The following is a 15855-nucleotide window of genomic DNA, read 5'->3' as shown; positions in this document are numbered from 1 at the left end:
CTAACACAAGGTCATTATTATCAAACAATGCAAGCTTAAATTATTATCAAACAATGCAAGGCCTGACTCAAGCTCAAGTACCTGTTGTACAAGAAGAGTGCATTTACTTTGGATTCTTGGATCAGTCCCATACAATTAATATGATTTTTGAAGAAGACCCTGCCGGCAGGAAGAACTTGCTGCTGTTTATTCAGCCAACCTGAGTTGTGTGTACTTCAAGTGAATAAATAAGGAGGAATTGGAAAAATCCCAGTAGTTAAATTGATTGTTGTGTCACTCCTAGCAAAGAATTAAAAAAACTTGATTCTGTTTTTTTTTAGAATTAGAAGGTACAGTCAATAATACAAGAAGACGCCAGCTCTCATGATAAGGTAAGAAACATACAGCAACATATGGCCATCGGGTTCTCCACAGATTACTGAATTGTCCAAAATCTTTCAAGCTGATCATTTCAAGAATCTTCAACAAAAAAAAACACCAATGAGCTGTGCAAGGGAATTTAAGCCACTATTCATCATGGTAAATTGAAGGCCTTTTCCCTTTCTTTAATAATATTTTTCTTTCCAATAAAGTCAAAAGTAAGCAAAATAAACACATAAAATACAAACCCCATCTCCCGCAGGAAAACTCATGTTTAGTTACATATTTTTGGTTGCGGTAGCTTTGTCCATTCAAAGTTTTTTTTATTTTTTAGGCACAAAGGAATAAAGGAAAGGTAACCGACGTCTCTAGATGTTAAGCAGGTCCTCATCACTGTCATCATGAAAAGAAGCTACATTCATGCCGTCCCCTTTTACACTTTGGCTGGACCGGGTTTTTCCTTTCTTGTCTTTCATTCCATTTAACACCCCTATCAAGTTCTCATCACTACCAGAACGGTACTGGTTATTTGGCCTGTTAGAATTCTTCTCTTTGCTCCTTGTAGAATTAACTCTGACTTCTGGTACTGTCAAAACTTCATCTTCACTGTCCAGATCATCAATGTGCAGCGAAGTAAAGGCTCCAGGTTTAGTACATCTGACGTGTCCATTCTCATGATGGGGTTTTGTGTGGTTAGAGGACACTTCTTCCATGAGCCAATCAGTTTCATTTTCATCTGCATCATCTTCTGTATTGATCTGCATCATTAAGAGGAGGCAAAGGGGTTCAATTTCAGCGCTAGACGTTTCTAGATGAGTAAAATACATAAATCCTTCTTTCTCGGAGTACCCTTAACTCCTGGCTGGTTATGTTAACATGAATGCCTGAAATACTAAAAAAACTCATGTCTTGATAACCTTAATCAACCGGCTTCCATAAATCATGTAAACAGGAAGATGGCTGTGTACATTTACATTACTATATATAGATTATATACACACACACATATATATATTTTTTTTTTTTTCTCCACTATATAGGTTTATTTAGTATACTGAACTATAAACTGTAAAGGACAGGAAAGGGATAGATCCACTTTGTCATTTTTTGTCTACAGATTTTTTTTCTAAATAACCTATGTTAAAAAAATAATACAGAGAACTAAAGATCGGTGAAGCGGTGTGTGACATTCATTACCTTGCTGTATTTGTAAGATACATTTGAACTTCTCCTGCAGCAGCTGGATATCTTGTACATTATAGCGTCCCTACAAACAAAAATATACATCAACAAAAATAAATTGTACACTAATATTTTAATATTTGTTAAAATGCTCTCACACCATATTTTAGCAGCTGCATGTTAGGACATTATCAACAAATCATAACACAATCACTTTTTAATCCATCTTAAAAGTTATATTAACAAACCACATAAGAAGTGGAACTTGTTATTAGCACTTAACTGGGTTATAGGAACAAGGTCCACTACCACGGACAGAGAGGACAATCTGCAGTTTGGGCTACCACTACAATATGAATAATTTAATGGTAGCAGGAATGACATGAAGTCCCCCAGAAGGCTGCTTGGCCATGTCAAAGAGCTCTCGAGTAACCGTAGGAAAAGGATTGCCAAAAATGAAGAATGGTTAACAAAATCTTAGTACCATAGACTGGAAACGAACAATGTGCTATGTGATATGTGATAATAAATAAGTGGAGACAAATGCAGATGAACTCAATGGATCAGGATGCGGACTAGTTTTATGCAGAGAACGCTTATAAAACTCTAAAAAATAATTTAATCAAAAAGGCAATGTTTGAGAATACAATTATTATGGTGGTTCAGCTTGAGAGAATCCAGCAAAACTTTAATCCGTAGTTAATAATAATATGTACCAAATGAGGAAACGCCATTGAAGCTTGCTTCTACTTCTCACATATTTCATTAATGTCATGTTTATAGCATTAACTATTTACCTTCGTTCCTTCTTGTGAAGCAGCAACACGACCAAACAAGCAACAAGAATCACCAGTAGTACACTCAATATGGCACCTACAGCTTGGCTTCTCCCAGAAAGACCCTGGAAATTGTTATCTGTGTCTTCAGGGCTGTTAACAGTGTCTACACCTTGTGGTCTGCCATGCAAATAAAAGTAGGAAATTAACATGTATATGACATACATAAAAAAAACACAGCCCACAGCAAAGGTTGTTTTAAATTAAAACAAAATTAACAAAATTCATTGTAGGTCAACAAAAGACCGGAGAGCCTGGGATGTAATTAATTGTGCCCATAGAGAATTCAGCATTGTTAATTTTAGGGAAAAAAAACTGGCAATTTAGTGTCCCAGGAAATATTAAAAGTACCTCTGTGAAAACGTTAATGCATTCATTAAACTTCAAAGAAAAATTGCCTACCTTTCATAGAAGCTAAAGCTCTGCACACTGCTTGAAGCAGCCACTCAATGGCAAGAGTTACCATTGAAATCAATAGGAACGCTTTCCACATATTTAAATGGTGTGTCTCATTAGACCCACTCCGACACTCCACCACTACACTTCAGTACTGGAACTGACTGATGTTAAGTTAGTCTAATGTCAGGAGATGCAGAGTCGTGCAGGGCAAACTGCCGAGGGTGGGGAAAGGGGCAAATGCATACAAGGCGATTTTGCAGAAAAACTAAAATTGAGAAATATATATATATTTTTTATATATATATTTTTTAAATAAATATTTAAAAATAATCTTGTCTGGCATACTACTTTTGAGAGCTTCCTATGCAATTCTGAAATGTATTAAATATAAACATGGGGAGCAACCAGATTGCTGTGCTCCACTAAAGGACCAAAATGTCATTGTGGGTCAGAGCAGTTACAAACAACAAAGATAAAAAACAAACAACAAAAAAAACAAAGATAACTTAGCAGCAACAGAACATTGGTTTAATTCTGTACATCTAACTTGACACTATATTGGAATGATTATGGCACGGTACTATTGTGCCTTTCCCAACACAAACGTCATAGTGTACAAGTTCTTAAATGTTCACTTACACCAAAGGACAGACTGCCGATGTGTACCAGGTGAAGATGTATTGGCAATCTGTTGTTTCATGAAAGAATTCTGGATTTCCCTCTCCCACCATTAAGCTGCAATGGAAGATAATGGTGGAGGTTGCGTTCTTTGACTTATCTTTACCGCACTTTGATTTTGAAGTGAATACAACATCCAAGTCATCATCTGAAATAAAATGCACAGATAGGTCAGATAAAATAGAAAGATTTGGCGCTGCCATAAGCACTGTTTGCCTCACAAGGTTAAGTACTCACCATTAAGGTAGTATTTTACCGTTTCTGAAGAACCCACTGCCCTGGCGAAGTTGCCATTGGTTTTTATCTGGCACACACTGGCTCCATTGCATGTCTGTTGAGGTGAGTTTCCTGTCCCAGAAAGTTTAATTTCGTACACATACTGATCATTAGCTTCATTCCGAAGTACATCGCCTGTAGCATTATATGATCTGCACAAAACACCACAATCAGTTTCACTATTGTTATTAAAGTTTCAAGCTCAAAAATAACCAATTTAACGAGTCTAGTTTTATTTGCAAAAGTATCGAGGAAATAAATCATTGCAGCTTCAATTGTTTAAGCTTGTGGGGGGTATTAGGGTTTGGGACACTTTAATCCGCCTCAAGCAAATGGATTTTAGTGTTACTATTTACGAGGAGGGTACCCTACAATATTTCTGCACTATGACTAATAACCTAAGGACAACCAAATGACCACACAGTTGTTGCACCAGAAAGATTACTGTACAGGCTCAGTGAAGGGTTTGTTTCTGTTGTGACTAAAGAGTGGTTTCAAAAACTACCTAATAGCAGGAGAAAAGTATAATATATAACATTGGCTGTTTGTATTGTATCTACCTAATGTATCGGTTTGTAAATAAAAGATAATAATAATATGTAAACAACACAACTAGTCCTGTATGCAAGCAAGAGTGGAAGACATTAGGATATTGATAATTTTAATATATGTAAACATTTTGATGGAAATGGTTTCTGTTGAACAAGCTACAACATGGACACAGCAGCTGTTGCCTAGAAGCTGTATTTTCTTTTTTTATTTTACTAATACTCATGGATTTTCCTTTAGTACTAAAATGTGTCGAAACATTTTGTGTCACACAAACCTTGATTATATAGAAAAGAAATCAAAATTAAACTAAAATCTAGAAAAATAACCCAAGATTTCACTTACTTGAAATAAATGTTGGTTAGGTTAACATTTATTCCATCTTTTACATGAATTATGCCATTTACCATCTCCACTTTCTTTGGGGTTATGGCACAGGCTGCTCTTGTTTGCCACATAATGTGATACTCACAAGCGTCTTCATCAAATCTAGAACACAAGGCAAATTTAATTAATTCATCTAATAAATACTGAACCAAATGCAAATCACTTACAAACATGATATTTGGCTGGAAAAGTTGGGAAAGAAAACCTAACATCCCAGACGAGACAGGTAATAGCGATGTTATTTCTGGATGCCTGGCTTAGCATGGCAAAACTAGAGTAACAGAAAACCCAACACCACTCCAGTAGTTTGGCCGTTGCAAATGTCTGTATGTATGTAAGAATTTATTTCTGGTGTACAACTGCAAAGTTCAGAGATTGCACATGGCTCAGAGCTGGAGCTCAGGGGCCTCTCCACCTCTAAGTGATGCCATGTGGAAAATGGGGGGAAGTTAGACCATAGAGTGACCTTATATTTGGAAGCCTCAATCAGTAATTACATACCAAGCATTACTTTTAAACTTACCTTTGGAGGGTTGGTATGCCGACTGTATGTGAACATTTTAGTTCTAAAGTGGTAGAAAGATTTTTGCCACCTTTACACTGATCTCCATTTGAATATCTCACGAAAACAGTGTTACCTTATGGAGCCATAAAAAATAAAGAAAAATTAAAAAGGAGTCTACAAGGCAGAGGAATCATCATATTCTGCTGTATAAAGTGAAATCTAACACTCAAATATAAAAACATGAACCTGGATTCTATTATTCTTTAAATGATTTAAGACTAAAAAGTTTAACAAAAATGTAATCAATGCAATACAGTAGATTGGACAATTAATACACAATGTTTATATGCTACAGGCGTTTGCTCTCTATTACCCCTAGATGTATTGGTTTCAGGATATTCTGAATGCATACATGCACATAATGGATTATTTACAATCATTTTAAATAATTTACATTTTTTTTTTGAGAATTCAATGTAATAAATAATTCTAAAATAAACGCCTTAATCTCTTTTTAAAGGCGCTGTCCACTATTTTAAATAACATACAATTTTGCTGTTGTTCCCTCACCGTGTCTCTTCTCTTGCTCCGCCCAGGAACAAGGCGGAGTCACCGGAAGTGACATCACGTGACGTGACTCCTCCTTGTTCCTGGGCGGAGCAAGATAGGAGACACTGTAATGGAGCAGCGAGAAGGCAGCCTTGCGGGACTGCGCGGGATTACCTGGACCCGCAGGTACAGTGCCTGACCGCCCACTCCCGCCCGCAGCCCCAGCAAGACCGCCCGCGCCCCCACGGGACCCGCCTCCCAATGCAGTCCTCTAAACTGGTGCATTTCAATAAATTTTAAACAAAGTTTTTAAGCGGCAGGGAGCATTAGAGAGAGACACAAAATGACAGATTGCTTTCTTTTACTTCTCTCTGCATGATGCAGAATTTATCTGGGGGATTTTAAGAGGTCCTCTATGTGGAATATCTCCTTTAAGGCACATCTGCCCTCCAACTTCCGGTTGCTTAAATTACATTATGGCAAACAGAGCTCTAGGAAAATCTAACCGAGTTTGAGTGCCAAGTAAGAAAACAGGACAGAATAGAAGCAAACAACGCATTAAGTCTACAGTGTAATGAAAATAGTGCATTGCCAAAAGACATACAGTCTTCACATTTAGGCTGTACAGTGAAAACTGGATTACCCCAAGGAGAAAGTCCACTATCCTGTTTGAAGCATTTACTTCCAGTGAAGCAGACATTGTTCAGACATGCCCTATAGAACATTGGGATCACTGGGATGGCTTTTCTGACATGTGTGATCCAAATCTGTAGATGAACATGGGCTACATTTACCTTCTACACGGAATGTCTGTGTGTGAACTTGTCCCAGGACCTTAACATCTCCATGTTGGCTTTTTCTGCACACACTAGCACTTGCAGAGCAACCAGGGGGACCGTGATTCACCCGCTGGCAAAGGTTCAGGTAGTAACTATGTACAAAAATTGACACGTGTCATGTCAGACCGCCTGCATAATAAAAACTCTGTTCACATTGCCTATCCAGCCATCTTTTTTTTGCTTTAAAGAAAAACATGAAAGACTTAAAGACTCGTTTTAAAATTCAAGAGCCATGCACTCCAACCTCATTACATATGTAACTTCCTTTATAATGTAATTGATACACTTTCTATTTTTTAACTGCAGTGTATCAATGTATTAAATCCTTATAAATAAAAATGGAAACGTAATGGGATTGTAAATGCTTGAGTCTTTAAGTGAACCTATTACAGGTTACTATAACTGAAATAATGCATTTAGGTATCTTCATATAGGTTTTGCTTTTTGTCTGCCAATCAGTATGTTTTTTGGAGCTATTTACATGCATGCATGCCTTATTGTAATCTGTAAACAGAATAACACATTAATTCGGTGCAAACAGCTGAAACACATAGATTTGGTTAAGGTAAAAAGTGAGATGAGTTAGTTCAAACATTTTAATGTAACCACATATACATAAAGATCTACCCCTGGTCGGTCCACAAACAAAAAACTGGATTAGCCCTTCAGATCACATATGTCCCTCTTCACTATGATGGCTGTTTACAGTAACAATGTGTGTTTCTATAGTTACTTACAAACTGCCTTCATGAACAAATGACCAGGAACCTGTCAGGGAGGAGAGCATCCTTAGATCATAGGTGTTTTGCTGCTCTGTGAACTTGCATGCTACCATTCTTGGAAGACAAACAACTTGAGTCTTCCATTCAAAGGTAGCTGAACAGCCCAAAGATTCACTTGATAGCACAGGGCTCCCGTTTCCAGAGCTTTCATCACATTTAAACAAGATGGTTGATTGTCTTCTTTCAGATGCTGAAAAAGATGAATATATGTCAAACACAAATTGTTAACACTATGAACAAGTTACAAATTGTGCTCCACTGTGATAACGTGGGTATTTAATTACTGGCTCAATTGCATGTTCTGGTGCTAGCTCTAAGCCTGTGTTCCAGCATTTGCAATATTATACTGAAAAGATGAATGATAAACTCCCTTTTGAAAGAAATTAAAGAAATATCTGGACACTGTGCAATTACACTACTTACATAACAGTTCTCTAAAACTAATTAAGGGGACATGCCTAGAAATATATTTTTTTTCTTAAAACATTTTTTTTTAAACATAAAACCCAAGGCTGCATACAGTAATGTAGGTTAGCATTGACAAAAACCTGGTGTTATCTTGTTTTGTATTAATAAATATCCTGTATTTGCAGACCTGGAGGCTGCCATTGATGCTGGTCATGTATTATTTTGGCTGACTCCCTTCTCGAGCACCATTCTGATGATTCTATACGGTTATGCTAATGAAGTCTGTACCGCCTTAGACTTTCGCTAGGCAGAGTGTCAGGCTGGGTGATTGGTATTGAGACATTCTATTGCTTATGGCAAGGCAGTATAATCAGGAGCTAGGATATTTGTCTAGTAGATTGGGATAAGATACAGCTGGAACCCATAGTCTAATAGATGTACTGACAGGAATTCCCAACTTAAAGTAAAACAAGTTGACACCACTACATAACAGAATGGGGGTTAGGTGATGTTATCCCATAGCAGTCAATGATTAGGTTACTATGGCAATAAGAACACTACATAAATTGTGTCTGACCAACTCTCCTGCAAATGGTAAACCAATATTATGGGGATTTTACCAATCCTCCAAAGTTAAATTCATATTTAACTGTTAATTTCTATCAAACGCAAAAATCACACATTTGGTTCACATCATCTATTAAAAGATGATGATCATGGCACTTACAGTTAACACAATAGCCCCATTTCCCATCCTTGTCATACTCAGAGGTTGTTGCACACCATGCTCGTCCACGCTCCTCACTGGTGCATGTATTATAGGTTTTTCCTTTGGACTTAAATGGAAGGACACACAGCTCACCTTTCTCAGTCACTGAAATCACATAAATAGGTCATATATAATGCTAGGCTTAAGCAATATACATAATCTCTGACATTATCTAGCTGTGAGCGAACCTGAAGTCTGTTTTATAAGGTTTAAGGGAGAAACCATAAATTGATCCTAGCTAAGTGTACCTCGGTACTGCCTGCATAATACCAAGAGGCCCAATGTGATCTGGCACTGTAACATGACAGTTAGTTAATGGCAAATTAAACCTAGGTTGATTCTAATATATGACACTATTAGCGAACACTTAATAGTATACAAGACAGGAGGCTTCATATTTGCATTACTTCTTTACTACAAAACCTCCAGCAGCAAAGAATGGTTAACAGAACAAAACAACCAACCAATCAGGAACAGAACAGAGTCCATAAAAAGTAACTCCTCAGAACCTCCAACTTCCTCTTTGCTGCTAGCCTCCAGATGGGCACCCTCCATATTAGTGTGCTACACACGTTAGGCTAGACTTTGTCATTGTCTGAGTGACCCTCTTTGGCGCCTTCAAGTGACCCTTGCGCTGTGATCAGAAACCAATTTTCTCTCTCTATACATGTTTTGCAGATACGAGTTACCTATGCCTGCTGCGCTCCAGGCATGGCTGAAGTCTGCATTGGTCAAGTCCCTATCAGCTGCTCTGGCCCAAGATCTCCGCCCACCAACAGATCTCCACGTTTGGAAGGATCAGACTCTGAGGAGTCGCAGCGAAACGGCCGTCCTTGCAAGTGTCAATGGACAGATGCCAAGCCATGGCTTAAGGGCAAGGCCCCCCCAAAAAAAGGGTTAAAGGTTCGTCCTTAGCTCCCTCACACCCGTCAACGTCCAGAGTTGAAGCGGAGGATCTTGAGGAGGAAAATGAGGTGATCGACGAATGCTCCGCTGAGGTTTCAAGACAGGGGTCACCTGTGGCGCAGCCCTCCTACGTCCACGAGATGGTCGTGGATTGCATTCCTTCCACCTCCAAGGGATCTTCGAAGGAAATTCTGGATTCCGCTGGTCTCCCTATGTTCTACCCACAAACCTTAAGGCACCCAAAGTCCTCCGAATGGACACCATTGTCCCATATTGCGGAGGTCCTCCGGTTCTGGCTGCTGCTGCCACTGGAGAAAGAGGCTCGCCAAAAGCTGCATGCAGAGTGCCCGTTTCCTACGCTCCTGGACAAGGTGACAAGTATGCATGAATTAGACTCCACGTTTGTCACTTTTATGACTAGGAGTGGGAAAGATGCTGGATGTAGCGGGCCCCTTGACTCAGATACTGTCCATGGCTGACAAGGCCATGTCTGAAAGCACCCAGGTGGACCCCTACCTCGGTGCCACGCATGGTCTGTCTTCTGGGTAACGCAAATGCGGCCATACAGTGGATATAAAACGTCTACAAACCCCTAAGAACACCAGGCTCTTGCGATGTTAAAGAATGAGACAAAGAAATCATGTCACAACTTTTTACACCTTTAATGTGACCTATAACGTGAACAATTGTAAAACAAACTAAAATCTTTGAGAGGGGGTTGCATAAGACAGAGGCGAAACAAGGCTTCCATATAAATTGTTTGGAATTAATAAAAAATTATTTGATTCCCTGATGATTTTGTACATTTGTCCACTGACAAAGACATGATCAGTCTATAATTTTAATGGTAGGTTTATTTGAACTGTGAGAGACAGAACAAAAAAAGCCAGAATAATACATTTCGAATGTTATAAATTGATCTGCATTTTACTCAGTGAAATAAGTATTTGACCCCTTTGCAAAACATGACTTAGTACTTGGTGGCAAAACCTGTCTTGGCAATCACAGAGGTCAGACGTTTCTTGTACTTGACCACCAGGTTTGCACACATCTCATGATGGATTTTGTCCCACTCCTCTTTGCAGATCCTCTATTGTCAACTCGAACCTTTAGCTCCCTCCACAGATTTTCTATGGGATTAAGGTCTGGAGACTGGCTAGGCCACTCCAGGACCTTAATGTGCTTCTTCTTGAGCCACTCCTTTGTTGCCTTGGCCGTGTGTTTTGGGCCATTGTCATGCTGTAATACCCATCCACGACCCATTTTCAATGCCCTGGCTGAGGGAAGGAGGTTCTCACCCAAGATTTGATGGTACATGGCCCCATCCATTGTCCCTTTGATGCAGTGAAGTTGTCCTGTCCCCTAAGCAGAAAAACACACCCAAAGCATAATGTTTCCACCTCCATGTTTGATGGTGAGGATGGTGTTCTTTGGGTCATAGGCAGCATTCCTCCTCGGTAAGTTGAGTTGATGCCAAATAGCTAGATTTTGGTCTCATCTGACCACAACACTTTTATACAGTTCTCCTCTGAATCAAACCGGATTAAAATAGAAAATCAAGCCCCTTTATGCATTTCGCCGGATGTAGACGTTTCCAGCTTCATCAGGAGCAAATTGGCAAGGGATCTGGTTTGGCTGCTTTACCACAGCAGGCACAGTGTTTACCTTGATATGCTGCACTATTTTGTACACTTCTTTATACAGAAATACCTCATGAACCTTGTGAGTGCATCTTATTATTTACACTCATTTTATGTATTTATGTATTACACTATGATTTGATTTTTTCCCCACATATGACCCTGCGCTATCCATTGCCTTGAGATTTGTATTATTTGGACACTGAGAGGAGTGTCTAGAATAGCTGCATTTACACTGTGGGTGTTTGATTTATTTTTACTGTGTGGCACATTGCACTTTATCTTTGTCCCTGACATCCTTGGACAGCTCTTTGGTCTTGGCCACGGTAGAGATTTTGGAATCTGATTAATTGCTTCTGTGGACATGTGGACAGGTGTTTATTTTTATTTTTTTACAGGTAACAAACTGAGATTAGGAGCATTCCCTATAAGAGTGTGCTCCTAATCTCAGCTCGTTACCTGTATAAGACACCTGGGAGCCAGACATCTTGCTGATTGACAGGGGATGCAAATCAATTTATGACTTATTTGAAATGTGTTATTCTGGATTTTTTGTTGGTATTCTGTCTCTCACTGTTCAAATAAACCTACCATTTAAATCATAGACTGATCATGTCTTTGTCAGTGGGTAAATGTACAAAATCAGCAGGAGATCAAATAAATTTTGTTTCGAGATCAAGTCTCCTGTCAGATCTGACCGCAGACCTGTATCAATACTGCCTGGACAACAATTTTTCAATCAGAGCGGAGTACATTCCGGGGAAGGAGAACCTGGTGGTGGACTGGTTCTCCAGAAACTTGAGAGACACCAGCGATTGGCGTTTACAACCCCACGTCTTCAGAGCTCTAGATCAAGCTTGGGGTCCGTTGCGGCTAGACCTGTTCGCATCCACTGTGCTGGATCCACTGTCTCTTGCAGTGGACCCGTTTCTCCAGGTGTGGCCAACCTCAGGGGCGTATGCTTTTCCCCATTCTCGATGATCCTCCGGGCTCTACACCAGGTGAGCAGATGTGAGCGGGTCACGTTGCTGTTGATCACTCCATTCTGGAAGACACAACCCTGGTTTCCTCTGCTACTGGAACTGCCATGTGCCGACCCGCTTTTGCTCCCTATGTCTCAGGATCTCCTCCCTGACCCGGAGGGCAAGCTGGTGCTCCTCAATCAGCCATTGGCAGCCTGGATGGTTTCAGGGGATCCTGGAATTCGTCAGGCTAATTAGTGGAGGCTAGAGACCTTCTCTGAGACTCTTGAGCACCGGGCACTAGAAGATCTTACCTTCAGGGGAGCTGGTGTTTAGAACAACACGTGGATCCCTTTTCGGCACCAGCGGTGATGGTTTTGAATTTCTTAGCGCAACTTTTTTCACTAGGGAAATCACATCGGTTCAGCTGTGCATGTTCCGGACATGGGGATGAGTGACTGGAAAGATCAGACTGTTTGTCATCTCCTCAGGGGGATGCGGGTTTCTAGACCTCCTTCTTCGAGGTATGCAACTTTTTGGGAGGTTTCTAATGCTCTCCGTTCTTTAGAATGATGGCCGGATACTGATGCCTTGTTGTTACGCTAACTTCCAGCAAAGCTGGCTCTCTTGCTTTGTTTGGTCTCCTTCCTTTCCCCAGATGTCGTTAGGGTATTGATTTCAATGTTTTTCTTCTACGGTGTCGTATCCCTATTTCCAGTGGCGACTCTAGAAACAATATATAGGGGGGGGCACACAAGATACCACAGTCAAACTGGGGGGGGCATTAATAATTTCCAAAAGTAATGTGCTATGGAATTATACTTTTGTTATTGGGCTAAAATAATACTTGATCATTCAACATGGGAAGCCTGAAGCCACAATTGAGTGCGACTAATCCTTGAAATAAATATTATAATGCAATAAATAACTTTGCCACTAAATGATTTCAGGGCCTTGAACGTTTAGTCACCTGAAGTCACTACAACTTCAGGAGGGCATTTTATCTCTGGATAAATATAAATTAAATAATTCCTACTGTAAGTTAAGTGCCAGGAAACAGATGACCAAACACACATACCAGGACAGGCTCACACCAGGACAGGCTCTGCCAAACCAACACCCAAAAACACACCAGGACAGGCTCTGTCACACCGACACCCAGACACACACACCAGGACAGGCTCTGCCACACCGACAACCAAACACACACACCAGGACAGGCTCTGCCACACAGACACCCAGACACACACACCAGGACAGGCTCTGTGACACAGACACACACACCAGGACAGGCTCTGCCACACCGACAACCAAACACACACACACACACACACACACTAGGACAGGCTCTGCCACACAGACACACACACACAACAGGATGACTCTGTCACACCGACACCCAGACACACACACCAGGACAGGCTCTGTGACACCGACACCCAGACACACACACCAGGACAGGCTCTGTCACACCGACACCCAGACACACACACCAGGACAGGGTCTGTCACACCGACACCCAGACACACACACCAGGACAGGCTCTGTCACACCGACACCCAGACACACACACCAGGACAGGCTCTGCCACACCGACACCCAGACACACACACCAGGACAGGCTCTGCCACACCGACACCCAGACACACACACCAGGACAGGCTCTGCCACACCGACACCCAGACACACACACCAGGACAGGCTCTGTCACACCGACACCCAGACACACACACCAGGACAGGCTCTGCCACACCAACAACCAAACACACACACCAGGACAGGCTCTGCCACACCCACATCCAAACACACACACACACCAGGACAGGCTCTGACACACTGACAACCGAACACACACCAGGACAGGCTCTGCCACACCAACACCTATACACACACACCGAGGACAGGCTCTGCTACACTGATAACCAAAAACACACAAACAGCAGGACACAATCTACGTCACAGACGTCTACATCAGGATGGATTTTTCACACTGCATTGTCGTTTATACCCCCCTTAGTGTTTTTGCCCCTTGTGTATTGATGCCCCTGCTGCCCATATATATTAACATTAGCCCCAGTTGCCGATAGCAGGTATAGATCAACACATTAACACACAAACCAAGCTTTGCATGTATAGATCAACTCAAATTCACTTGTGATCTCAAATAAACAGAATCAGACATACAAATCCTGTATTTGCAGTTATACAATAGTATATGAATCGTAGCATTGCAGGTATAGATCAAATAAATACATGGAAACAGCATTGCAGGTATTAATCAACTGAATAAGACATATTAACCCTGTATTTGCAGGTATACATAAATAATGTATGGAAAGATAGCATAGCAGATATGGATCTACAGAAAAACACACAACCCCAGCTTTGCAGGTATAGATCAATTGGAATTCACAAAAAAACACGTCATTAAAAGGTATATTTAAAACCCCCTAAATTACACGCATAGATCACAGGTTGCATACCCCAAGCCAGCCCTGGCGTCCACACTGCAATCACACTCCTATCATACCCAGTAAATGCTGGTACCTAGGCATGATGTTGCTGTGGTTGCTGTTAGCAATCACACTCCTATCATGCCAAGTCAGCCAGTACATGCTGGTACAGGGTGGCTGTAAGTGATGTGTAGACCCCATACTGCTGGCAGCATCAATACACAAGGGGGGCAGCTAGCTAGGTTTCAGCATGTACTGGCTGACTTGGCATGATAGGAGTGTAATTGCTAACAGCAATCACAGTCCCATCAAGCCAAGGTTCCAGCATTTACTGGTCGGATGTGAAGTGCTGGAACCTAGGCATGATGGGACTGTGATTGCTGTTAGCAATCACACTCCTATCATGCCAAGTCAGCCAGTACATGCTCGAGGTGCGGCCCACGTAAGATCGGTTGCACTGGCTGGCGATCTTATGCGGGCTACACCTAGAGGTCTCGCGGGCCGCATTTGGCTCGCAGGCCGCATGTTGGACGCCCCTCCCTTATCACTTTCTAACCCCCTCTCCCTCCCTTATCACTTTCTAACCCCCTCTCCCTCCCTTATCACTTTCTAACCCCTCTCCCTACTCACTATCTACCCTCCCCCTTTGTAGTTCTCTCACCTTTAGGTCCAGCGACAGGAGCACGAGGCTTCTGTCTTTGTTCTCTGCTGCGGTGGCCGCTGCTTCACTGCTGAGCGCCGAAATATGACGTCCTATTTCGGCGCTCAGGATGAAATGCCGGCACCGCGACGGAGGTAGAGGCCTTGTGGAGGAGAATGGGGGGCGCCGAGCGGTTGCTAGGCACCCCTCTCTCTCCTCCGCATTAAAAAAAAGACGGGATTTAAAGTCTCATTGCGACTTTTTTAAAAAATCGGCAGGGGGCAACAGGGGGGGCAAGGATTAACCTTGGGGGGGCAATTGCCCTTGCCCCCCTATAGCGACGCCACTGCCTATTTCCCTGGACGTCACCTCTGCCACGGAGAATATGCGGTCGTTGTCTGAGCCCTTTGCCGATTTCTTATGTTTCTCCTTTCAAACTTTTGTAGGCTCTTATGGTTGCCAGGTGGATTAAGTGGATGGATCCTTTGGGGCACACTCGGTAAGGGGTGCGGCTACAGCGGCTTTTGACTTGGGCAGCTCTCTATCGTATATTTTTTCCGCAGCAAATTGGTCCAGGGAATCAACCTTTCGTACATTTTATTACCATCCTTGTGCGCATGCTTCTTTGCGTTAATGGAGAAGCTTTAAAACGGCAATATATGAAGCCTCCTGTCTTGCCATTATTTCCCTGTTTTCTCCCTTCCTATGGCCCGCTGTTTTTTTGATTATCTGTAT

The 15855-nt window shown here is 41.6% G+C and overlaps 1 protein-coding gene across 1 annotated transcript in view; it reads right to left on the bottom strand.

The window, feature by feature from the left end:
- Positions 1-728: 728 nt before the first annotated feature.
- Positions 729-15855, bottom strand: part of LOC149289862 (cation-independent mannose-6-phosphate receptor-like) — an 88573-nt gene continuing 73446 nt past the window's right edge. Inside the window, exons 42-53 of the mRNA XM_089490132.1 lie at positions 8478-8624; positions 7298-7532; positions 6516-6652; positions 5191-5305; positions 4626-4769; positions 3693-3883; positions 3417-3603; positions 3171-3189; positions 2901-2920; positions 2340-2471; positions 1558-1627; positions 729-1118 (exon numbers count right to left, since the gene is read on the bottom strand). Of these exons, the coding sequence (XP_089346258.1) occupies positions 729-1118; positions 1558-1627; positions 2340-2471; positions 2901-2920; positions 3171-3189; positions 3417-3603; positions 3693-3883; positions 4626-4769; positions 5191-5305; positions 6516-6652; positions 7298-7532; positions 8478-8624 (1787 nt within the window). The remainder of the gene's footprint in view (positions 1119-1557; positions 1628-2339; positions 2472-2900; positions 2921-3170; positions 3190-3416; positions 3604-3692; positions 3884-4625; positions 4770-5190; positions 5306-6515; positions 6653-7297; positions 7533-8477; positions 8625-15855) is intronic.

Source organism: Sceloporus occidentalis, unplaced genomic scaffold (genome assembly GCF_023333645.1).
Source record: "Sceloporus occidentalis isolate IW3139 unplaced genomic scaffold, rSceOcc1.0.p SCAF_42, whole genome shotgun sequence".
In the NCBI taxonomy this organism is placed as follows: domain Eukaryota; kingdom Metazoa; phylum Chordata; class Lepidosauria; order Squamata; family Phrynosomatidae; genus Sceloporus; species Sceloporus occidentalis.
Note: the sequence above shows the minus strand (reverse complement) of the source record. Positions and strands in the feature narration are given on the sequence as shown.